The sequence below is a fragment of the Cydia splendana genome, chromosome 8 (assembly GCF_910591565.1).
Source record: "Cydia splendana chromosome 8, ilCydSple1.2, whole genome shotgun sequence".
Taxonomy (NCBI): Eukaryota; Metazoa; Arthropoda; class Insecta; order Lepidoptera; family Tortricidae; genus Cydia; species Cydia splendana.
Window position 1 is genome coordinate 10817716 of NC_085967.1, and position 26847 is coordinate 10844562.

At 38.8% G+C, this 26847-nt stretch overlaps 1 protein-coding gene across 1 annotated transcript in view; it reads left to right on the forward strand.

Annotated features, from left to right (window-relative positions):
• Nucleotides 1–26407, forward strand: part of LOC134792839 (allantoinase-like) — a 32443-nt gene extending 6036 nt beyond the window's left edge. The window contains exons 8-9 of the mRNA XM_063764242.1: nucleotides 17959–18164; nucleotides 26276–26407. Coding sequence (XP_063620312.1) covers nucleotides 17959–18164; nucleotides 26276–26404 — 335 coding nt within the window. The 3' untranslated portion in view covers nucleotides 26405–26407. The remainder of the gene's footprint in view (nucleotides 1–17958; nucleotides 18165–26275) is intronic.
• The last annotated feature ends 440 nt before the right edge of the window (nucleotides 26408–26847 follow it).

Below are 26847 nucleotides of genomic sequence, written 5' to 3' on the forward strand. Positions count from 1 at the left end.
TTTCTTAACCGAATATTGGAAACTCGAATAACCGGTTACGGTTATTTTCGGTTATTTATTTATGACTTAAATTCTATGTTTGTATCATCTAATGACTACAAAATCCTGCCTTTTTTGGCTGTGACGCCTGTGACTATATTTTTTGTCATTCGTGTACTTTAATAATGAAAATATACCAAATTTACTTCCCTTATTTATGAAATATTTTTATTGAATATTGTATCACGTCCAAGGTCATATTTTACTTTTACTGTATTTTGTGTGTTTTATTAAAAAACGAAGACTTATACTTACATTCCCTAATACTGTACCTTTATTTTCGTAATTTTTTAATGACTTCAATGTAAATTTATCATTTTTTGTTGAATATAACTGTAACCGATTATAACCGATATTCGGTTATTTTTCGGGCATAAACGTAACCGAAACCGGTTATGAAGTTCGGCCGGTTATTGCATTCCCTATAACATACTGCTCTCTTTTACTGCCTATTTTGTTAACCTTTGTAAATTTGATCTGTACCTATTCTATTCTATTATTGAATTATAATGTAGTCGCTCATTAAGTTAAATTGGCCTCTAAACAATATTTGGAACATCTTTTAATAAAAAAAAAATATTATAGGACAATTTTACGACCTAGTTCCACAGTAACCTCAAAATATAAGGCTTGTGTTGTGTTGTGGGTACAAATATCAGGAACAAATATTTGTGATAAACACACAAATAAATGCCCTTTGTGACTAGTCGTATGCCTATTGCCTAGTATTAACCACATTTTTCATTGAAACACAGAAAATAAAAGGAAATACCTTGTAAAACTAAAGACGTCTTCAGTCGCATATTTCATTAATGATTCCATCGAATATTCTAACAATTGAAACTTGAAGCAATTCCATGGTAATCCATAATACTTATCACGTGTCTTTCTTTTTTTTTATTCTCTATTTTAACTTAGAAATAAACAAAATAAACCCTCAGGAAATAATCAACAACAAATTGGTATTGACGTTGACAATAAAACTGATGAAGACAGCTCAACGTTCCGTTACGCTGATGCTCTAGTACAATTTCGAAACATACAATCTAAAAATTCATAAGATAAATAAAAATATTAAAATAATTAATTCTCTAAATTCTGGATGTCTTAAATAATATATTAGATACTAATAAACATAAAAAACTTCAATACAGGAACGTTTTTCAGAAGTAAACTAAAAATATCTCAAAGTAAAATAATGCTTACAAATTCGTACGCGATGAGTTTTCGAACGTTCCCTTTTATCGTAATTTAGTCTACTCCAACTGACTACTCGACTATTGCCTATGAATGTGTGCGTAGATGTCATTAAAAATAGCTCCGTCTTTCTCTAAACTGCGTGAGTAAAAAGGACATGATTTATACTCTGAAGTAAGCAATAATGAACGTTAATATTTAGGACATATGGTTCAGTAAACAACCTGTAACTTATGATCTTTCTTCTTGAATAGAACCTTGTTACACGCCACGAGGTTAATGACATCTTCCTCAGTTCTGGTATCCTGGTACTTTTGGTAAACGTTTGTCTCAATAAGACACCAGTTGTCGGTTACCCGCCCGAGGCAAACGACCTCTTCTGCAATTCTGGCATCCTGGTACTTTTGGAATAGTGGTTATGCCATTATGTCGCCGTTATGTCGCCGTTATGTCGCCGTTATGTCGCCGTTATGTCGCCGTTATGTCGCTATTATGTCGCCATTCAGTCGCCACTCAGTCGCCACTAAGTCGCCATTCAGTCGCCGTTATGTCGCCATTCAGTCGCCGTTATGTCGCCATTCAGTCGCCATTCAGTCGCCACTCAGTCGCCATTCAGTCGCCATTCAGTCGCTATTCAGTCGCCGCTCAGTCGCCACTCAGTCGCCGCTCAGTCGCCATTCAGTCGCCATTCAGTCGCCACTCAGTCGCCACTCAGTCGCCGCTCAGTCGCCGTTATGTCGCCATTCAGTCGCCATAGTAAAAGGTATAAAAGGCCGGTGCGGAGCGTTGGGAGATTCATTCATTCTTCGACCGGGCTAGCAGTGACTCTGGTTTTCGGGTGTAACGTAGTGCGGGGAGGTGAAGTTTCTCCGCGACTGTTTCTGTGTTTGTTTTTTACTTGGAATTATCCTAGTGAATTTAAACTTAGAATTTGTGTCTGTGCTTGGTTTTGCGGGGATTTTAATCGTCGTAACGCTAAGTTTAGACTGTTGTGGAGATTCTTTACTACCATGTGTGGGTTTTTAGTTATTGTGAAGTTTTCTCTACGCTGTGTGTTCTAAGTGCCGTCATGTTATGCAGGGACAATGTCAATGCATGGCCGGGGCTTGGAATTGTGTCTGTGTTTGGTTTTACGGGAAGAAATTCTCGTAACGTTAAATATAGATAACGGTGTTTAAGGGAATTTCACTTATTTGTTTAGTTAATTTAATTGTGTAATAACTTAGTTACATTAGTGTTTTTCTATGGGGTATTTTTGATATTTTAAAAGCCAGATCATTGTTTGGACTGACAGTTTGTCCAGCTAAGCATTCACTCCGCCTAACGGTGCCAAAGGATTGGATGGTTAGGAGTCTATTGCTCCAAGTTTGAGAGGACTTGGCGTCTCTTTTATATCAACATAAGAGACGAATTATCTCACTAGTCTCAAGGCCCAGCTGTTTAGATGGATGTGGGGACGTCACGTGCGCGTCATCCGGAGTAATCTGGGCCCACTGAAGTCGACAGTAATTGAGACTAGGTCTCCTATTAAATTTATTTATATATTTCGATGCTCCGGTTCATGCTAGTGCTGGTTGCGGGGACAAACTTCTGTCGTGACTGATATTACACTTAGTCTTTGTTGTGGCAGAGTTTCCCTCGTCATTAGTGCGTGTGTGTGCTAGGGTACTGATCCACTTATATACACGGAATAGGGCGACTTATTCTTATCCACCATGCCCGCGGGCGATAAGGAGGGAGTCAAATACACTGGCCTATAGGTTGCCTTATCGGTCTCGCCTGCCGAACTTTACAGCCTCTCGTAGGGACTACACTTGCGTATATTACAAAGCATTAGGTCGATGGTAAGAACGAACTATGCTTTGAATATACTAAATTAGGGACAATGGGTAGAGTTAGGGTAGAATCACACACTCATTTTATTGTTTATTAGGGTTCTTTTTTAGTTCTGATCTATACAATTGATATGGTTGATATATATTTCTCTTTAAGGGTTTAAAAATATGGTTTCTTTATCCTAAAATATGCGTGTTTAAAAGGTAAAGGTTCAACTGCCTAAATCTTCCTAATTTCTAATTTATATGGGGAAAGAATTAATGCTTCTATAAAATTTTATTTCTACTTTTCATTTCTGGTTGTCTGGTGTAGGAACGAGGTACTGAGTAATAAAATCAGGTATTTACAACATGATCTCTTAATTATCAATCTGGATTTAGGAATGCAGACTATTCTGGGATTGAAGAACGGTTTGCTTTAGGGAACCTTTGTCAGGCAAGAGCAGTACAAAGCATTTATTGAGTGAATACTCAATTTCGACCTCTACTAAACATAATAGTTAACAAATAAACTCGGTGCTTCGTTTATACATCTAGAGAACTAGGAATTCTGTCTAGATTATCAGCTTTGGGGAATGGGACTATGGGATTAGCATCCCTAGCTTTTGAATATAAAAAAGATAAGTAATTATGATGATTGATGGATACTTTGACACTTCTTTTCATCATCATCTAGGTGCGTTTAGGTTACGAAGTGTTGGTCAAAGCTCTTCTGGCTAACCTAGTAGGGTAGGTGTTCCGATTAATACTTGCCAATCGGACTAGGAGTTCCCAGACCTGCATCGAGTGTGGAGGTGGCATGTGTGAGTGAATCACACTTCGTTTAGAAGATGATAGTTAAATATAATTATCCTTAAAAGCTAGGGAGTAATTGAGCTTATCTCAGGAGTGCTGCCTCTATATTATCCCGGGAACTTAATAGGTGTGGCAGGATTTTACCAACAACATTTTTATATATTTTATATCATCATATATGCTGCAATACTTAAATACATTATAGTAAATTTTACACCATCATTTACATTGCACTAATAAATTCTAATAATTTTCTATTTTTGTATTTCATTTTTCTTTAAATTATTTCTTACTTGCATAAATACTTATTTTATTACCATAAATATCTGTCCTCAAAATCTAGGTAATAATAAATAGAGTCAGAGTCCAAAATTTAGCTGATACTCATTAAAGAATTTGAGGTTACCGCGGTTCACTTCGAGGGGTCCTAACTACTAGCTAGACGATCACATGGCCATATTTTAAGGGTAAATCTAAAGGGGGTGTTTATACTATGGGTAAGTTAGTTAAGTAAGAAGGGGCGGGAGTTACATTTTGGTGAAACCGTGACGCAGGATGTAGTTTTACCTGGGTTACTACGGTTCTTCAAGGTATATGTATGTAAAAGTAGCCTTCCAGGCTACATTTTGCTGGCGTGAAATGGAATGGGTACACTTGATTTTGGACTCTGTTTTTATTATGGTTTAAATAAAAGTCATAAAGCATTCATTTTATTATTCAATAGTTATTATGTACACGTAGAAAGGTCTTATATAAAAGTCATGAAACATTAAGTTTATTATTCAATAGTTACTATGTACGCAAAGAAAAATTATTACTATTCCACTGTAGTAAGGGTTATCTATCCGCAGACGAAAAGAACGTAATTATATCAGTCGGCTTATTTATTAAAACACTAACTATGTACAATTACTGATAACTTGTGCGTAGCTGCTGAGACCTCAGCAGGGGTATGCACTTATGCAGCCAACCAAGCATTAATCTTCTCCTAACATTTAAAAACGATTAGTAATTTGCATCTCGGATATCAAGATTCTACGTTGACACATCGTTGGCGCGTTCTATCTCGGAGGTGGCGCCATCTCTTGACGAGTTTGGTACTACATTTTTTTACTCGTTCTCTGCGCGCCGTAATTAGGGATTTACTTTCATATTCCTCAGCTTAAGATGTTTGTCATCACTACTAATGATCCATCTTCTTGCGTCTTTGATATCTGAAAAATAAAGTTACAAAATTAAACCCTATGTAGTATAACATTAGCACTTATTAACGCTTATTTTAAGCGAAAACAATCAGTCTTATTTATCTCCTGTCATACATTTATTAAGAAATTAGCTTCATTGCAGGTACCAATAATAAATAAATAAATATTCCAGAGACAATCTTTCACATATCAATTTGGCCTGGGGCTAGGCAAAGTTTGTACTGCTGGTACTAGGCGGCGCAGTACATACTTGTATAGATAAATACATACTTAGATTAACAAATAATGTCCATGACTTGGAAACGCATATTCGTGGTAGATGCGCCTTTGCCAGGCATCATTTGTAGACATACTTCAGGTTGGGTTAGGAGGCTGTTACCATAGTCTAGAGATAAAATTAGTTTACCTAAGTTAGCCTAGGATGTGGTCAGATAAGATATCTAGTTGTGTAAGCACATATACTTTAGTCGAAAAATCATGGGGGCGTGAAACTGTTCATTTCACGTAGGCTTTCTTGAAATATTAAAGAACCGGGGGCGTATTACAAATATATACATTAGTTGTTAAATTATGGGGGCGTGTAATTGTTCATTTACACGCAGGAATACTAAGCCACTGGGGGCGTATTTCACAACTTTCATATTCTCCCATCTTAAATGTCGGCAATGCATTTGCAACCACTCTGGTTATGCGAGGGAACAGTAATCATTCACCACCGGGTAATTTGTCTGTTATTTTGCCCTCTATATCATAAAAAATAAATAGCTGTAGGTACTTATATGTCAGAACATTGGAGTTCCATCTTTGTTACATGCTTTGTTTACTGATAAGCTGTCACTATAATAAACTAGTTAAGTTACAGATTGCATAATATGTATGTACGGTCCTGCATAGGCCTGTCAATCATAGAGTAAGAATAAGAAACAGATATTACAGATAATTCAGTTAGGTTTTATTTGCTTCACGTGTGGGTCCGAATGACAACCACACATGCTAGTAATAAGCTTAAATTTCATTAATGTACGAAAACATCATACATTTGCTACCGTAGGATAAGAAAAATGAGCATTATGTATGTATGAGCTTGGATTTGAATAGGAAATAGTATGTTAAGACTATTTTTAGGCCAATTTATGGATATTTAGGTTAAGAAAACAGTAATAGTACATGCTGCAATCACTATTGGAGCATAAGTAGAACATACACATTTGTATGAAAGTTTATCTACATATTTTTCAGTACGGAACCCTAAGAGTCACAACATTTATCGAGAACAGCGCTGAGATATGTATAGTTTACTGGTTATAGTTATTACTATTATTTACAAGGACTTTTGCGAGCTGCCTTGTAAACCTCATTGTCATTATCAAAGCCGCTCAAATAATTTCATGAAAATCAATTGAGAAATGCAACACGCCAATTAGTTGGACGAACAGCGTGCATACAAAGACATATTTGTAGTATGAAGGTAGCTTGTTAACTTAGGATCACAGTACAGTTCTGCTGACGGTACTTTTTATTGTATTTTGATTGCGATCAAGTAATAGTTAGTCGGTAAGCTAGCACGCTAGTACCTATGCTCTGCAACACGTTTTCTATTTTCTTTCTTGTATTCATTGAAGGTTAGAGCGACCTTAGCAGCAAAATTCTTGAGATGCCGCCATCGAACAGGAGTCTTAAAGTATCAGCAGTCAGAGGTTCTTGGTAGCCTGGAATAAAATAGACAAGTATTAGGGAAAATTCAGAGAAAAGAGTTGAATGAGTACAGTAATAGTAGTAAAATATCAACAGTCGTTCATTAGAGGGGGCGCGTCATTATTTTATTGTCAAATACACTCATAGGAAATATTAGGTTTCACAAAAGTAGACTAGACAGTACTTAAATTCTTCAAAATCCAAAAAAGTTTGAGAATCTTTGCCTTACAGGGCACATTTCCATAAAGTGAGGTCACAAATAAGCTAGATTAAGTTACTTAGTCAACAAAATCATAATAGGATGTAAGGTTAATGGCAGTTTTCATATCTCTGATCTTTCATCCGGAACCTCTTCGCTCATTATTTTGAAATATTAGAGTGAGACATAAGTTAAGAGTTTTTATAGCTTATGATAAGTTTGGTATTTATATAATGAAATAAAATACCCGTCATGACTGGAGACAGTCTATACATGTACATTGAAGGCAGGCATATTGTTACTGCGGAGCAATGCCATTTCTCCGGGAACTCTGAAATTGATAAAGTATAAAAGTTAGCTAAAGTAGGGTATATATAAGAGAACCTATTTATAAGTCTCATTAAAAGTGTTTATTATTTAGTACAAGTAGGGTCTTTACAGTCAAGATAAAAATAAAATCAATTTTTATTTTATTTTTGAGAGCGATGAAAAATTTAGAAGTTTGTTTTTCTAGGTACATATGTATATGTTACAGTAGCTTTTTAGTAGCATGGGTGTTATACTTACTAGGGGACTGTTGAAAGGCTCGGAAGAACCCATGAGGGCATCAATGGAAATTTGCTCCGCTCACTGACAACTAGGTATTGGGTTTCGGTTGCTGAAAAATAACAGCATATATTGTAAGATGTATTGCAAAAAGAGGCATATTTATGACAGGACTGGGGTTAGGCCCACATATTGTATCAAATTTACCGGAAGACTGCGGGATCCTTTTGTAAAGAAAATACATATTTATTAACAAATTTTCATTACCATGCAAGAAATCTTGTTTATTTTTAGTTGACATTATCATATAATTATATTTTTAATATATTTCGCTCTTCTAAATTCAAAAAGTTAATATTTCCGAAAAAAAATTGAGCCGGGTCATCTTTTTAGAGCGAAAACATTTTTCAAATTCCATAAACAGTAGGGTCAAACTAGTGAGTAAATGTCTAATAGTAGAAATATCATACTTACGTTTCACAGTTGTTTTGATTCATCGAAAATAGCAAGGGAGTCTTCACAGCAAAATTTCAACTTCTTTTCTTTCAATAACAATATATGTATACCGGGCTTCATTCTAATAAAGTTGTCAGCTTGCTGAAAAATCAAATATACTTTGTAAATCTTATTGCAGTAGAAAACATGTAGTGAAGAACAGATATTACATTGGACAGACAGCATAAAATCAAAAATCGACATGTCTTTCCTTTAATACTGATTTTTACTTTGATCACTTTCAAATTTTCAGAAAGAAATGTGTTGCTGAACAAAAAATAAAAATAAAGCAACTCACTACATTAGGTCATCACAAGCAGAACCATACGAAAACTAGGAAAGCTTTAATGTTTGTCTGTATTGAATAGGACCGAATAAAAAGCAGATTTATTGATAGATAGGTCAATTTGTGATCAATTATTTTCCACTGATTGATATTCTAATAAGCGAAACAGTTTTTAAATAGGAGCAACTTGTTTAATGAAGGAAAAAGAATAAAATCTTACCTTGCTCAAAGCAACAGTTTCCACATTTAAGTCCATTCCATTCGCACTATCGACAGCTAGACTTATTACACATCCTTTGTACTAGATAGTTCAAACACTAGGTCATAGTTATGGACACTAGGTTCACAGAAAAATAGAAGACGCAAGCTGAGAAAAGGTCAGCCATGCGGCGACGAAACAGAACTTTCACTTCATTCGTTTTATAGTAAATTCTTCAAGGGGCTATATTTTGGAAACCATTAGGGCATTCTTGGAGGCAATCCTTACTCGCTACATCGGGTAAAGCTTGCGTCGTGGTATTTTACTGTAGGAAATCATTGTGGAACAAAGGCAATGGCTTGTATTCAAAATGGCGTTCCAATTTTGTTCTGAGCATGTTTTGAGCGATTGTCCGATGTTTAGGTATTTGATCAAAATGTCGCCGGTAACTGAGGTAATTTTAATTATTAACATCACGATTAGTTTACTTGTATTAAGGATAAATGTTTCAAAAAATAAGCATAATGGCGGATCTGAAATGACAGCAGTCAAAATTTGCCAAAGACAAAATTTCGTTTCACTCATGTTTCACTGTCAAACGTTTATAATTCAGTCTCGAATAGTGTTTCAAAACCAGTTATTCACGCCATCTATCGGAATTGTTGCTTAACAGGTCGTACTAAGAACCCGACCAAATTGAGTGGGTTGTGCTTAGTATGTTGCCAGGAGTATTAGGACATGTTTTTGATTTTGTCGCATTGCATGGACACACGCGCATCCGTTTACACTCTCGTTCCGTGTCTCGTTTCGCGGCTCGTCTCACCGCTTGTCTTGTACGCGATTGTAAATTGGTTATTAGTATTTGTCTATGCGTAAAAACTTGTTCACACGATCGATTTCATTTAATATTGACGATAATTAATAGTAATAATACTAATTGTTTCTTTATAAACACAGATTGATACAGATTAATCCTTAGACAAAGAAATAAAGTAATTATGACCACTCTGGGATTATTGAAATAAAATCAATTCTAAACATTATCTCCTTCTCTTTCTGATTTTTTTTTTATCATGAAATATAGATGTCGTTAATAGTCTCAAAATCCATCTATAGCCTTCATGTTTACGTCAAATTTTGACAATTCGGTTGGACCGGTCGGACGTTGAATGCGCAAAATAAACAAGGAACAATTTTGCGAATAATTTATTATTTTGTGAGAAAGTATAGTATTGTTTGGTTCGAAGTATGTGAAAATGAGTCCAATTTGTGATTATTTATGTGCGCGTGTGACGACATTTAGTGAATTTTGCAATTCTACGCGCCTTTCAAAGTGATGTATTTGAGCAAAAAGTTGCCAAACAATTACGACAACTACGTCGAAATTTGTGGCGATTGCTGAATATGACAACGAAGACTTGCTACAACTGTTGGACCAGGCAACCAGGACTCATTCGAGAATACAGGAAGAAAATATCTTATAAACCAGACTAAAACCCATCACTGCAATCAATGCTTCAAGCATGGTTTACCTACGCGTCAGTAAGCTCAACGAAGAAATACTATTGCTTCAATAAAGGTTCGGGATATAGGCGGACAAGGAGAAAACCAGGTGTAATGTAAACAATCATTGACACTCAACGATGGAACACAAATAACACACTCAAAGGAACCTCTCTTCGCAAGTATGATAGAAGTCGAGGTGATTGCACAGGTCAAGGACAGTGGCGAAAGAAATAAACAGATCTTTAGGGAATGCACAAGTGCCCATTATTCTCATTTTGCAATCACAAGAAACATAAGGTGTATGAGTGCATTTTGTAAACAAAGTAGGTACGAAAATCATGTGGTTTTCAATTGCGAAAAAAAAGTCGTGTAGTAAGTTTATATTATAATGATCATTATTGTGTGCATCAGTGAGGTGTAATAGTGAATGAAAAAGTAGTGAAAATAGTGTACATCTGCAAGAAATGTGCATTCAACAAATAAACACGTGAGTAGAAAAATTTGACAAGCCTATTTTAACAATTTTTAGGATATGTTAGTATGTACATATATAAAACGCATTATCGCTTGTTTACATTGTATAAAATAATGCTAAATTTACATTAGGGTCTTTCAAGCTTTTCAATATTTGATGATTCAGTTAGTAACACGTTTTCAGGAAATTCCATAATAATTTGTTCGTAGGTACATGCGTAGATATTTGCGTTATATTTTATGGGTTACCTGTTATAAATAAAATTCTTTTCTGTTAATCATTTTGTGCGTAAAACACTTGAAAAATAAAACACTTTATTATGAAAGCCATTGTTAAATTTGTCGCAACTTGTAACTCACCCGTGGTCTAGTGGATCTCAAGGTGGACAAATGTATGAAGAATATTTGAAGAAGGACTGGGTTCGAATCCTGGCGCGAAATTATATTTTTTTTTGTTGTTTAGTTTTTTTATATAATTGGTTTTAAGTTTATTAAATTGGTTTGCAAGGTTATTAATATATTTAGGATCCCTTTAGAACTTTATTTTATTTTATTTATTTTAGTCCTGTGGTCTGTTTGTTTACAAAATTCTTAAAAACTATGCATAAATAAAATTTATTTTGGATATGTATCTACGAGTAGCGTTATAAAATAAACTGGAGTTATGAATAAACTTATGTTCAGTAGGCTATTTTTTTTTTAAAATTATTTACACAAACGAATTGTTGCACAATGTTTAGATAAAAACTTACCTACTTACTCTTTATATCAAAGATGGATTCATTACCTACCTAACCCTTCCAATGCAGTTGTATTTGTATTAGGAGCACCTGGGTACTTAGTTCTTAAAATACCTAGATGTTCACTCACGTATTTTTAATCACTCGCGCGGCATGTTTTAGGGTGCCTAGGCCTCCATTTTTAAGCACTAACACTAACAGTGCATAAACGAGTTAGTACATCTCACAATAGTAATTTGAATAACATGGCTAATAATATTATGATTTGGATTTTTTTTATAGGTACGTTAAGTCAAACGGTGTGTGTTTTATAATGTAAATAGGCTGGTAAAAATGCATTAAAACAGATAATAATTTTATAAAAATTTAAAAAATTATTTAAATATGTTTTGCAGCATTTATGTTACTATACTTTATGATTCGTCGCTACTATAATTTTTGATTTATCATCATCATCATTCATAGAAATCATCATTATAAATGTCTTATAAAATTTATTTTTATTTATTTGTGAGCATGTTTGCATTATTTTGGCTGGCCAATGGGCTAATTATATAAAAACAACGTACAAGTAGAGTCTTTCATTATGGTTTTAAATGTATTAATCGCATAATCGCTTTAGGTCAGTTTTTTATATATTCGTGGCTGTGCCTGGGTTTTGGGGTAGTGAGATTAAGGTCGTTTAAAGGCTATACAATGTACGGTTATGAGCAATAGTTAGATGTTACAAGCAGCCGTGTGAACTGCCATGGTTTGGCAGCGGAATGGTTAAGCACGTTTCAAGTTCGACTCTTCTTTGTCTGTATACTTCCGCGGTGGTTTATTGCATAGTAGGTTGTCGATGCTGCGCGTTGAACGACAGTAAGAGAGCGAAAGATAGGTATTATATAGAAATTAATCGCGAAGCGTTATCATAAAATCTAACAACAAAAGTGCAGATTTTTCTTTATGTGCGTATCATTTGATTCTAATACTTAGTCAAAGTACGTTTAACTAGTAATTACTAAATAAAAAATAAATAAACAAAATAAAATAATTAGTTGGAAAATTGAGGGATTTTAAAATCATCTGGGAATCATCTACATAAATGTTGGGATAGTGTGAGGCTAGGACAAAATGAGTATGTTTTTTTTTTCTTCCTTTTCAAATGATTATGATTTATGAGACAATAAATATATTTTTTTTCTCGTTTTGATTACTAATCGATGCGTTGGCTGTCTGTAGATATCAGTGTGAAAGTGTAATAGAGGAGGAATGAAAATGTGTGTGCATTGAGTGTTTATAGTTATGAGTCTGTGGTGATTTATGAAAGAGATGTATGATATGAGATGACGGATGTCAAGTGGATGTATGTACTTTTATTGGAAAGATTGGATTGATACAGATAGACAAAAGCTGGAGGGTAATCAAACTAGATTTGTCGGTATTTGCAGGGGAACAAACTGGGGAGGGACGGGGATACACAACTAGCCAGAAAAATCTTATCGGTAGGTTAAAATTTCGACCCATTCAAAAGGGTAGGTTTTTATGGCTAGTACTACACAAGGTAATAAGACCCTTACGAAACCCACACACTCATATTGGGTGAGATATATCTGACACTCGACATATTTTAAGGGCCGTGAGCGTCTAAAAGGACGAAGCTCTTTTCAAGAGGTTAATTAGATATATTATGTTGCTTTCAATATGAGGTATAATAATTATAAGCAAATATTTTGTTTAATATATTTTTTTTTTTCAAACAAAAATATCTTTATCATACCATATTGGGGTATTTATTTATGTCAATTTTAAGTTTGTTTATATAAAAAAAAATACACACCCAAACAAACTTAAAGGTCGGTATATTTTATTCAAGTATGAGACACGCGCCAAGAAAACGTGGTTGAGGGTGATAAGGCAATGAAATTGGTTCGAATTTTGGCGATGGAACTTGAAAGCTTCGTACTTATAAAAATTAAAGGTCTCTCCGTTTCGCTTGGGAGTTTTTGCTGTCTCATCAGATGCTCTTCTACGGAAGTGTACGGCGCAATTCGGGTAGAGACAAGAGTAATACTCGACGCGGCCGGGTTGAGCTGGCAAGGACGGGTTAATTAGTAGCCTATTAGATTCACAACCTAATATCTTTGGTGGAGCGAGGTGACTGGGGAAAAAGTTGTCATGGTTCATTGACGGAATTCTGATGAACTAATTTCAGAGCTGAGTCATTAGCGGTCACTTAGTATTGAGACACACACTACACGTTTAGAAAAGGGGGGATATATCCGACTAATCTAGAGTAGATTGAAGTCTTTTACAAATTACTGTAGTAATTCATAAAACACTTAAATCGGGGGCGAACTGTGACTAGTCGTATGCCTATTGCCTAGTATTAACCACATTTTTCATTGAAACACAGAAAATAAAAGGAAATACCTTGTAAAACTAAAGACGTCTTCAGTCGCATATTTCATTAATGATTCCATCGAATATTCTAACAATTGAAACTTGAAGCAATTCCATGGTAATCCATAATACTTATCACGTGTCTTTCTTTTTTTTTATTCTCTATTTTAACTTAGAAATAAACAAAATAAACCCTCAGGAAATAATCAACAACAAATTGGTATTGACGTTGACAATAAAACTGATGAAGACAGCTCAACGTTCCGTTACGCTGATGCTCTAGTACAATTTCGAAACATACAATCTAAAAATTCATAAGATAAATAAAAATATTAAAATAATTAATTCTCTAAATTCTGGATGTCTTAAATAATATATTAGATACTAATAAACATAAAAAACTTCAATACAGGAACGTTTTTCAGAAGTAAACTAAAAATATCTCAAAGTAAAATAATGCTTACAAATTCGTACGCGATGAGTTTTCGAACGTTCCCTTTTATCGTAATTTAGTCTACTCCAACTGACTACTCGACTATTGCCTATGAATGTGTGCGTAGATGTCATTAAAAATAGCTCCGTCTTTCTCTAAACTGCGTGAGTAAAAAGGACATGATTTATACTCTGAAGTAAGCAATAATGAACGTTAATATTTAGGACATATGGTTCAGTAAACAACCTGTAACTTATGATCTTTCTTCTTGAATCGAACCTTGTTACACGCCACGAGGTTAATGACATCTTCCTCAGTTCTGGTATCCTGGTACTTTTGGTAAACGTTTGTCTCAATAAGACACCAGTTGTCGGTTACCCGCCCGAGGCAAACGACCTCTTCTGCAATTCTGGCATCCTGGTACTTTTGGAATAGTGGTTATGCCATTATGTCGCCGTTATGTCGCCGTTATGTCGCCGTTATGTCGCCGTTATGTCGCCGTTATGTCGCTATTATGTCGCCATTCAGTCGCCACTCAGTCGCCACTAAGTCGCCATTCAGTCGCCGTTATGTCGCCATTCAGTCGCCGTTATGTCGCCATTCAGTCGCCATTCAGTCGCCGTTATGTCGCCATTCAGTCGCCACTCAGTCGCCATTCAGTCGCCATTCAGTCGCCACTCAGTCGCCATTCAGTCGCCATTCAGTCGCCGTTCAGTCGCCGTTCAGTCGCCATTCAGTCGCCGTTATGTCGCCATTCTGTCGCCACTCAGTCGCCACTCAGTCGCCATTCAGTCGCCATTCAGTCGCCATTCAGTCGCCATTCAGTCGCCACTCAGTCGCCAGTATCTTTGTTTTGATTCAGTCGCCACTCAGTCGCCGCTCAGTCGCCATTCAGTCGCCGCTCAGTCGCCATTCAGTCGCCATTCAGTCGCCACTCAGTCGCCAGTATCTTTGTTTTGATTCAGTCGCCACTCAGTCGCCATTCAGTCGCCGTTATGTCGCCATTCAGTCGCCGTTCAGTCGCCATTCAGTCGCCGTTATGTCGCCATTCAGTCGCCGTTCAGTCGCCATTCAGTCGCCATTCAGTCGCCGCTCAGTCGCCACTCAGTCGCCAGTATCTTTGTTTTGATTCAGTCGCCTCTCAGTCGCCATTCAGTCGCCGTTATGTCGCCATTCAGTCGCCGTTCAGTCGCCATTCAGTCGCCGTTATGTCGCCATTCAGTCGCCACTCAGTCGCCATTCAGTCGCCATTCAGTCGCCACTCAGTCGCCATTCAGTCGCCATTCAGTCGCTATTCAGTCGCCGCTCAGTCGCCACTCAGTCGCCGCTCAGTCGCCATTCAGTCGCCATTCAGTCGCCACTCAGTCGCCACTCAGTCGCCACTCAGTCGCCGCTCAGTCGCCGTTATGTCGCCATTCAGTCGCCATAGTAAAAGGTATAAAAGGCCGGTGCGGAGCGTTGGGAGATTCATTCATTCTTCGACCGGGCTAGCAGTGACTCTGGTTTTCGGGTGTAACGTAGTGCGGGGAGGTGAAGTTTCTCCGCGACTGTTTCTGTGTTTGTTTTTTACTTGGAATTATCCTAGTGAATTTAAACTTAGAATTTGTGTCTGTGCTTGGTTTTGCGGGGATTTTAATCGTCGTAACGCTAAGTTTAGACTGTTGTGGAGATTCTTTACTACCATGTGTGGGTTTTTAGTTATTGTGAAGTTTTCTCTACGCTGTGTGTTCTAAGTGCCGTCATGTTATGCAGGGACAATGTCAATGCATGGCCGGGGCTTGGAATTGTGTCTGTGTTTGGTTTTACGGGAAGAAATTCTCGTAACGTTAAATATAGATAACGGTGTTTAAGGGAATTTCACTTATTTGTTTAGTTAATTTAATTGTGTAATAACTTAGTTACATTAGTGTTTTTCTATGGGGTATTTTTGATATTTTAAAAGCCAGATCATTGTTTGGACTGACAGTTTGTCCAGCTAAGCATTCACTCCGCCTAACGGTGCCAAAGGATTGGATGGTTAGGAGTCTATTGCTCCAAGTTTGAGAGGACTTGGCGTCTCTTTTATATCAACATAAGAGACGAATTATCTCACTAGTCTCAAGGCCCAGCTGTTTAGATGGATGTGGGGACGTCACGTGCGCGTCATCCGGAGTAATCTGGGCCCACTGAAGTCGACAGTAATTGAGACTAGGTCTCCTATTAAATTTATTTATATATTTCGATGCTCCGGTTCATGCTAGTGCTGGTTGCGGGGACAAACTTCTGTCGTGACTGATATTACACTTAGTCTTTGTTGTGGCAGAGTTTCCCTCGTCATTAGTGCGTGTGTGTGCTAGGGTACTGATCCACTTATATACACGGAATAGGGCGACTTATTCTTATCCACCATGCCCGCGGGCGATAAGGAGGGAGTCAAATACACTGGCCTATAGGTTGCCTTATCGGTCTCGCCTGCCGAACTTTACAGCCTCTCGTAGGGACTACACTTGCGTATATTACAAAGCATTAGGTCGATGGTAAGAACGAACTATGCTTTGAATATACTAAATTAGGGACAATGGGTAGAGTTAGGGTAGAATCACACACTCATTTTATTGTTTATTAGGGTTCTTTTTTAGTTCTGATCTATACAATTGATATGGTTGATATATATTTCTCTTTAAGGGTTTAAAAATATGGTTTCTTTATCCTAAAATATGCGTGTTTAAAAGGTAAAGGTTCAACTGCCTAAATCTTCCTAATTTCTAATTTATATGGGGAAAGAATTAATGCTTCTATAAAATTTTATTTCTACTTTTCATTTCTGGTTGTCTGGTGTAGGAACGAGGTACTGAGTAATAAAATCAGGTATTTACAACATGATCTCTTAATTATCAATCTGGATTTAGGAATGCAGACTATTCTGGGATTGAAGAACGGTTTGCTTTAGGGAACCTTTGTCAGGCAAGAGCAGTACAAAGCATTTATTGAGTGAATACTCAATTTCGACCTCTACTAAACATAATAGTTAACAAATAAACTCGGTGCTTCGTTTATACATCTAGAGAACTAGGAATTCTGTCTAGATTATCAGCTTTGGGGAATGGGACTATGGGATTAGCATCCCTAGCTTTTGAATATAAAAAAGATAAGTAATTATGATGATTGATGGATACTTTGACACTTCTTTTCATCATCATCTAGGTGCGTTTAGGTTACGAAGTGTTGGTCAAAGCTCTTCTGGCTAACCTAGTAGGGTAGGTGTTCCGATTAATACTTGCCAATCGGACTAGGAGTTCCCAGACCTGCATCGAGTGTGGAGGTGGCATGTGTGAGTGAATCACACTTCGTTTAGAAGATGATAGTTAAATATAATTATCCTTAAAAGCTAGGGAGTAATTGAGCTTATCTCAGGAGTGCTGCCTCTATATTATCCCGGGAACTTAATAGGTGTGGCAGGATTTTACCAACAACATTTTTATATATTTTATATCATCATATATGCTGCAATACTTAAATACATTATAGTAAATTTTACACCATCATTTACATTGCACTAATAAATTCTAATAATTTTCTATTTTTGTATTTCATTTTTCTTTAAATTATTTCTTACTTGCATAAATACTTATTTTATTACCATAAATATCTGTCCTCAAAATCTAGGTAATAATAAATAGAGTCAGAGTCCAAAATTTAGCTGATACTCATTAAAGAATTTGAGGTTACCGCGGTTCACTTCGAGGGGTCCTAACTACTAGCTAGACGATCACATGGCCATATTTTAAGGGTAAATCTAAAGGGGGTGTTTATACTATGGGTAAGTTAGTTAAGTAAGAAGGGGCGGGAGTTACACCTTCCCAGGATTCGAACCCGAAACCTCTAGCTTAGTAGGCAGGGTTACTACCGACTAGGTTAGGAGGCCTTTAATAAAAAATATTTCCTTACAGATCTGCCCTTATTCTGGACGGAGGCGTCTGCGCGAGGCTTTGGTCTATCAACGGTCTCCCGCTATCTGTCCTCGGGCCCCGCGCGTCTCGCCGGCCTGCAGGAGCGCAAGGGAGCGCTCCAGCCCGGCCTCGACGCCGACCTCATCTTCTTCGATCCGAACGCTGCATTCATCGTCACGCCTGAGATCATTCTTTACAAGAATAAAGTAGGTATTCATTTCACGCAACGCTTGACTTTGACGATATGGCATTGAAACCATGAAACTTATTGTGCGCCGAGTCAAACAAATGCACATCAATGTCTGTAATTACAAAAGAAATTAAAACTGGCTATATATTTCTTGTTGAAGTTAAATTGTTTCAGTCATCGTGAAATAAATTTGTTAAAATTAATCTCATTTTTTTCTCGCAAGATGCAACGTTATATTCGATTCGTTATTTCGTTATTCGTTAGGTATGTCTTTACAAATTGTATTCATAACACCTTACTTCCATGATTTTGACCCCTAACTCCCTATTAAGTACATATTTAATGTACCTAGAATCAGGCCTCCGTCACACGCTCAAGGCCACGCGCTATATGCCTACCGCTCGGCGTATCGTCGACGATACAACCCACAGAGGGCCGCCGAACGCCCGCCTCAGCGGCCGCACCGCATTACACCGCGCGTTTCCCGCGCTTATGCTTCGAAATGCCGAAACCACGTAATTATTGTGCAGTAGATGGGTGAAATGGACCCGGGTATGTCCTTAAACTACGTCCAAGACCACCGGTGGACGGGCAGCAGCGTCCCTCAAATTCGGTGTACTCGACTGCGATCGCCAACCCGCCTGCCAAGCGTGGCGATTATGGCATTCACCCCCCATCATGATGAGCACAATAGAACCACGGCCCCGAGGTTCCGGCGACCCCCGGTGCTCTGGCTATGGTAGCGGTCAGGGCATTAGCGGGGTCAGGGGTGCTAAGAATCTCCGGCAAAGATCCGGCTACCCGCCCCGACGACGACTGGCCCTGGTAACACACAACATACGCACTATGAGGACTGACGAAAAGATCTGCGAGCTGGAAGAGGAACTGAGCAGGTTACACTGGGACATTGTAGGGTTGTGCGAAGTCCGTAGAGAGGGGGAGGACACGACAACCCTGAAGTCTGGTAACTTGCTCTACCACCGGGACGGCGACCAACAGTCCCAAGGTGGTGTCGGGTTTCTCGTTCACAAGTCCCTCGTAAACAACATAATAACCATCGACAGTGTGTCGAGCAGGGTGGTATACCTAATACTCAGAATATCCAAAAGATATTCGCTGAAGGTCATTCAGGTATACGCACCGACCTCGTCACACTCCGATGATGAAGTAGAAGCTATGTATGAGGACGTAAGTAGGGCCATACATACTTCTAAAACCTACTTTACTGTTGTTATGGGGGACTTCAACGTAAAGTTGGGCAAGAGAAGCGGGGATGAGTTGAGAGTGGGGCAATTTGGGTATGGGCAACGGAACCCTAGGGGTCAGAGGCTGGCCGACTTTCTGGAGAGAGAGGAACTCTTCATGGTGAACTCTTTCTTCCAGAAGCCGCCTCACAGGAAATGGACCTGGATGAGTCCTGACGGTTCCACGAGAAACGAGATAGACTTCATCATGACCGACAAGAAACGGATATTCAGTGATGTCTCTGTGATCAACAGGGTAAAGACCGGTAGTGATCACCGAATCGTAAGAGGCACACTGAATATCAATATTAAACTTGAAAGGTCCAGCCTGATGAAGTCTACGCTCCGACCTACTCGAGCCCATGTTCAAAACCCCGAAAGCTTTCAACTCGAGCTCTCTAACCGCTTTGCTTGCCTAGAGAACTTGGCTTCAGTGGACGAAATCAACGACGGGCTAGTGGAAACTGTCCACACAGTAGGGTCTAAGTTTTTTAGACCCCGCCGTAAAGATAGACCTCAGAAATTGACCGAGCAAACCTTAAACCTCATGGCTGAACGACGCTCGCTACAGTTGCAGTCTCCCGATGACGCGGAGTCATATAGGCAGCTCAATAGACGTATATCTAAGTCCTTGCGACATGATCTGCGTCTCTTTAATACTAACCGTATTAAAGAGACTATTGAGCGAAACCAAGGCTCCAAAGTGTTCGCAAAGGACAAGTCTATTGGGCAAAGCCAGCTGACAAAGCTGAAACGGGAAGATGGCAGCATAGCGTCGAGCAAAGCGGAGGTTTTAGGTGAGATCGAGAGGTTCTATGGACAGTTATACACTTCGATCGCAAAGCCCGTTGACAGCTTGGTAGGAGATCCAAGAGCCAAGCTGTCCCGACATTATACCGAAGATATCCCGGACATCAGTCTGTACGAGATTAGGATGGCCCTGAAGCAGCTTAAGAACAACAAGGCGCCGGGCAAAGACGGAATCACTTCAGAGCTTCTGAGAGCGGGTGGAACACCGGTACTTAAAGTCCTCCAGAAGCTCTTTAATTCCGTCTTGTCCGAGGGCATAACGCCTGAAACATGGAATAGAGGCGAGGTGGTGCTGTTCTTCAAAAAAGGTGATAACAACCTATTGAAGAACTACAGACCCATCACGCTTCTGAGCCATGTCTATAAGCTGTTTTCAAGGGTCATCACGAACCGTCTCGAACACAGACTTGATGACTTCCAGCCTCCCGAACAAGCCGGTTTCCGAAAAGGCTATAGTACCATAGACCACATCCATACGCTGCGGCAAGTTATACAGAAGACCGAAGAGTATAACTTGCCATTATGCTTAGCGTTTGTGGACTATGAGAAAGCCTTCGATTCGGTGGAAACATGGGCGGTGCTTGAGTCTCTTCAGCGATGCCATATTGACTATCGGTACATCGAAGTGTTGAAGTGTTTGTATAGTAACGCCACCATGTCGGTCCGAGTACAGGAGCAGAGCACGAGGGCGATTCCATTGCGAAGAGGCGTAAGGCAGGGAGACGTTATCTCTCCGAAACTGTTTACTGCCGTAATGGAAGACGCCTTCAAGCTCCTGGAATGGGAAGGACTTGGCATCAACATCAACGGCGAATACATCACTCACCTTCGGTTTGCCGACGATATCGTAGTCATGGCAAAGTCGATGGAGGAACTCAGCATGATGCTCGATGACCTCAACCGAGTTTCACAACGGGTGGGCTTGAAAATGAACATGGACAAGACGAAACTTATGTCAAATGCCAATGTTGTGCCCATCCCAGTCTCTGTTGGGAACTCGGTACTCGAAGTTGTTGACTCGTACATCTACCTAGGACAAGTAGTCCAATTAGGTAGGTCCAACTTCGAGAAAGAGGTCAACCGCCGAATCCAACTCGGTTGGGCAGCGTTCGGGAAACTACTCATACTCATACTCATACTCATTTATTCATAAAGCCAATTTACATGTCAAATAAAATTAGAATTATACAGTTAAAATTGAGATCAAAAATTAAAATTAAACTTAAAATTATATGTACAATTATAATCGAAAATTAAAACAAAACTTACTCACATGTCGAATTACAATTAGAAAAAGTTTAAAATTAAATTGAGATCAAGAATAAAGATTGAAAATATAAAATTAAGATCAATATTAAAATTACAATTAATATTAAAAACAAAGCCGATTTACATGTCTAAATAATGTTGAGATCAAAATTTAAAATAGTATAAAAATAGTATAAAAACAAAAGTCAACAATTACATTTAAAATTAATATAAGAGTAAATGTGATACGGTTCTAAGATTAAAAATTACAATTTTAAATTAGTCAACAGAAATATTTAATGTCAAATGAGGTAAAATTAATATTATACATTTAATAAATAACAGTTTGTTACTGACTACAATGCGGCTCAGATACGCACTGACCCTCTATGTATCATGAACTCCCCGTAGGTGTAGAACGGGTGATCGACGAGCCAGTTCTTTAAACGGTGCTTAAAGTTGCACAAACTTGGTGCGTCAATAACGTTTTGTGGCAGTTTATTATAGACAGTAGGTCCCATTACATGAGTTAATTTATTTGACTTCTTTAATTTCCTACTAATCCCTACAAGTTTCCTAGCATTACGCGTATTGTAATTTGACCCCATCTCTTTCGTTTTATAAGTGTCTAGGTTTCCTCTCACGTATATCGCTACCTGCATGATTACTATTGCAGGCAGTGTAAGAATGCCGAGTTTTTTAAAAAGCTCTTTGGCAGGGGTGTCAGCTGGCACTCTCGCAATGGTCCTGACGGCACGTTTCTGCAGGCGAAATACTCTTTCCCATTGCGCACAGAGACCCCATAGCTCTGCACCATACTGTATCAGTGAGTGTACAGTAGCGAAATAACAGGTTCGTGCAACCTCTGGAGCCACTATCTTCGCAACACGACCCAAAGCGAAGCATGCACTTCCTAATTTGCCACACAACCTGTCAACGTGCAGATCCCACTTTAAGCCCTGATCGATTTGGAATCCTAAGAAGGTGGTGGAGGTGGTTTGGTCAAGCATTTTTCCATCAATTTGGACTCTCAGTGGCCTCGTACTGCGACCCGACAAATTGAAGTGCATGAAGTGCGTCTTTTTTAGGTTTAAGGCTAGCCCGTTCAATGCAAACCACCGAGACAGCTGTGCTGCCGCGATGTTCAGTCCTTGCTCTAAACCGTCAGTGGTAGGCGCTGTAACGATCGCGGCAACGTCATCGGCGTACATTAGAGTTTCGGCCGCCTGAATCGACTCGGGTAGGTCGTTGAGGAGTAGGGAAAAGAGGATATTTGATACAGATGATCCCTGCGCAACACCCATCGTCGCTTCCAAAGGATCCGATCTTATCTTTCCGCCGTCACCTACTACAATTTGGGATCTATTTCTGAGTAGGCTAGTGAATAGAGACAGCGTTGAGCCGTGAATGCCGTAATGCTGCAGCTTTGCCGCTATCACAGCATGGTCTGCAACATCAAAGGCCTTGGAAAGGTCACAGCACAAGATTGCGACTTGCTGTTGACCTTCCCTGGCAGCCATGGTACGGCGGATTAGTTCCCGAGTTAGAGAAGTCATCGAATGCCCTGTACGGTACGCATACTGACGTTCAGATAGCGCATTCGTAGCGACCAGGAAGTTGGAGAGGCGGCTACTCAGGCCACTCTCAAGAACCTTCGATACCGCTGGGATTATAGAAATAGGCCGGTATCCATCCATATTTTCTCTCTTACCTTTGCCTTTGAAAATCGGAGCAACTTTGCTAGTCTTGAGCAAAGGGGGCATAATGCCCTCCTCTATGCAGCGGTTGAAAAGTTGTGCCATAGCAAACGCAAGCGGGATTGGGGCTAGTCTTAATAACTTCATGCTTATGCCATACACATCCTTTGAAGCTTTTGGTGGTATTGTTGTTGTTATAAGACGATGCACTTCATCAGCAGTAAATGGCTGAAGAGAGAGGGTTCTTGTTGCTGCTGGTCGAACGTCACGCAATTCGCGCAGCGCGCACGCAACATCGGCGCCCGGCGCCCCGCACGTCGTTGCAGCGCTCAAAAACCTACAATTAATCGCATTCATGGCGTCTTTCTTGCTGGGGAACTCCGATCCATCATCATCTAAAATAATATCTGCGACATCTAACACAGGACTGATGTTTTTTCCACGTTCCTTGCTTATTACTGACCACAAAGTTTTAGATACATTATCGCTGGATTTTATTAATTTATTGTAGTGACTAGCTTTGCTATTTCTTACCAAGTTGTTATAGTGTAGTCGCATATTCGTTATAATGTCATCAATTAGTTCATTATTGGGCTGCCTATCTCTTATTTCTATCATGTCAAATAACAATGATTTGTACAATTTCACTTCCGTTGTAATCCACGACTCCGTTGTATTCTTAATATTTCGTTTTCTAAGGGGGAAACTAACTTCATATTTATTCACTATTATATTTAAAATGGCTGTAGTTAGTTCTTCAGCATTGGTGTTTTTTGCAACTATTTCCATCCAGTCAACACTAAGAATAGCATCAGCAAAGGTTACCTGGTTGCAGTCGGAGAAATGCCTACAATATGTATGGATGTTGTTTACCATTTTACTGTTTCGTAATCGCACTTCCGCTCTGATTGCAAGGTGGTCGCTTAAATTAGTTGTTACTGGGCTAACATTGACAGAGCCTGCTGATAAGTTTGAATACAAATGGTCCAAGCATGTTGCTGTATTGTCAGTTATGCGCGTGTAAAAATTTACCTCATTAACAAATCCGTGTGTACAAAGTAAATCGACCCATTGTTTAAGGTTCGCATTACTATCGCCTAGGCAATTTACATTAAAATCCCCAATTAAGATGCAATGTAGGTCCAGGTCATTTATTTTGTCAAGCACCCGCTCGAACACCACAAGGAAATCATTTATACTGACAAGGTTAGTTCTATATATACAGAGTATCGTTATACCATAATCAATAAGGTCTATAGCCGAGATTTCACAATATTGTTCTATGGATAGTTGCATCAAGTCAGTATTTTCAACGCATTTTATACCATCACGCGCGTATAAACATGACCCCCCGTGTAATTTATTAGTCCTACAATAACATGATATTAATTTGTAACCGTCTAACTGTACACATGTTAGTTTCGGCAGTGTAAGCCAGTGTAAGCCAGTGTTCTACGTAATGTCTTTTCGTCCGACATACCTCAGTGCCTCAAGACGAAAGTCTTTAATCAATGTGTGTTACCAGTGATGACTTACGGCTCCGAAACGTGGTCTTTCACTATCGGCCTCATCTCAAAACTTAAAGTCGCTCAACGAGCTATGGAGAGGGCTATGCTCGGAGTTTCTCTACGTGATCGAATCAGAAATGAGGAGATCCGTAGACGAACTAAAGTCACCGACATAGCCCACCGGATTAGCAAGCTGAAGTGGCAATGGGCAGGCCACATTGCACGCAGAGAAGATGGCCGATGGGGTCGAAAAGTGCTCGAGTGGAGACCACGGACTAGCAAGCGCAGCGTAGGACGTCCACCCACAAGATGGACAGACGATCTTGTTAAGGTCGCCGGAAGACGCTGGATGCGGGTCGCTTCCAACCGGCACGTATGGAGGTCCAAGGGGGAGGCCTATGTTCAGCAGTGGACGTCTTATGGCTGAGATGATGATGATGATGATGAGATGGGTGAAAAAGTCAAAAAAACAAAGGAAAAGGCTATAATAAAAAATCATCTTTTTATGGCGGGCTAAAGGTCCCACCTGAAAGTTTAATAATTATATTGAAGGGTTAGAAAAAGTATTTTTAAATAATTTTGACGACGTAATAATTAATCGGCCTGGTAGCACCGTATTACAACTTTTAAAAACCGTTGATTGTCCGTTGCTTTGCTCCTGAATATTTATTAAAATTATTTACGCGATTTAGGATATTTTCAACTACTTATAAAATTTTAATAACAGAGAATTCCGAGAAGTGAAAAAATTATAAATCATTATATTAAAACTAAAACATATTTGATTCGCAACATTCGTTTTATTACAATAATCATCATAGGTAGGGTAGCTACAACCCTAGCGCATTCTTACGATGACGCGTTGGCACGTGACTCGAACGGCGGACAACACAGTCTCGACTCTTTGTGCGCGTAATTATGGTACATTTCTTCTTGTCCTGAGCAGCAGGTATTAGGCCCCATTCGCACGACAGCTTAAAAAGCGTTGCGTTAAAACCCGACGTTGGCACTTTTTTACCGTTTCCAATATTTGTGTTCATACGAACGCTTAAAAATCACTTGTGAGTCGTACTGTCACGTACGCATCTCAGCAAAGCCATACTTTATTTGCTATTACGACGTATTATTTGAATATAGCTTAAATATTTCAGGAATTTGTAAGCATAAGTTGACATTTTTAAGGTGAAAATAATAATAATCTTGACGATTGACACCAAAAATTGACACTTGACAGCCAACTGACAGCAGCGCCGGCGCTTTTTTAACGCTTGTGAGAACAGATACACGGAGATCCGTATGCTCTATTAAATTTGACGCCAACGCTCAACGCCGAAAATCGAACAGTGCTCGATAAAAAAGCGCCGCGCTTAAAAACCGCCTTCGTGTGAATACATACAAGGTTATCCATTTGCGTCATTCAAACGCTTTTTTAACGCGCGTTGAAAAAGCTGCCGTGCGAACGGAGCCTTATTATTAAGGTTCTGTAGGCTATTATAGCGTAGGTATTTGTGCTTTTGTTTGGGAATGAGGTATCTGTTACGTAGTAACTATTTATTAATCTGTGCTAGAATTGCACGACTTCGTTGAGTACCTAACGTTTCGTATGTTTTTTTTTTACAGATCAGCCCATACATGAATAGAGTGTTACGAGGAAAAGTGACACAAACGTATGTAAGGGGTCAACTTGTGTACGCCGACGACCAACTCGTAGGAGAACCGAAAGGAAAATTGCTGCTGAATGACTTGTAAAATCGTAACATAATAAATATCTCTGTAGACAAACTAAACGTAGTTTTATATTAACACGACATTTCATATTTTCTGAATTCGAAGATGATTTCGAGAAAAGGGCGTTAAGATAAAAAAAAACCGGCCAAGTGCGAGTCGGACTCGCGTTTCTAGGGTTCCGTACATAAGTCCGACTCACGCTTGACTGCACATTTCTAATAGGTTTTCCTGTCATCTATAGGTAAAGAACTATTTTGTGTATTTTTTTTCAAAATTTTAGACCCAGTAGTTACGGAGATAAAGGGGGGAGGATGGTCATTTTTTGGCTACATAAGTCCGACTCACGCTTGACTGCACATTTCTAATAGGTTTTCCTGTCATCTATAGGTAAAGAACTATTTTGTGTATTTTTTTTTTCAAAATTTTAGACCCAGTAGTTTCGGAGATAAAGGGGGGGATGATCA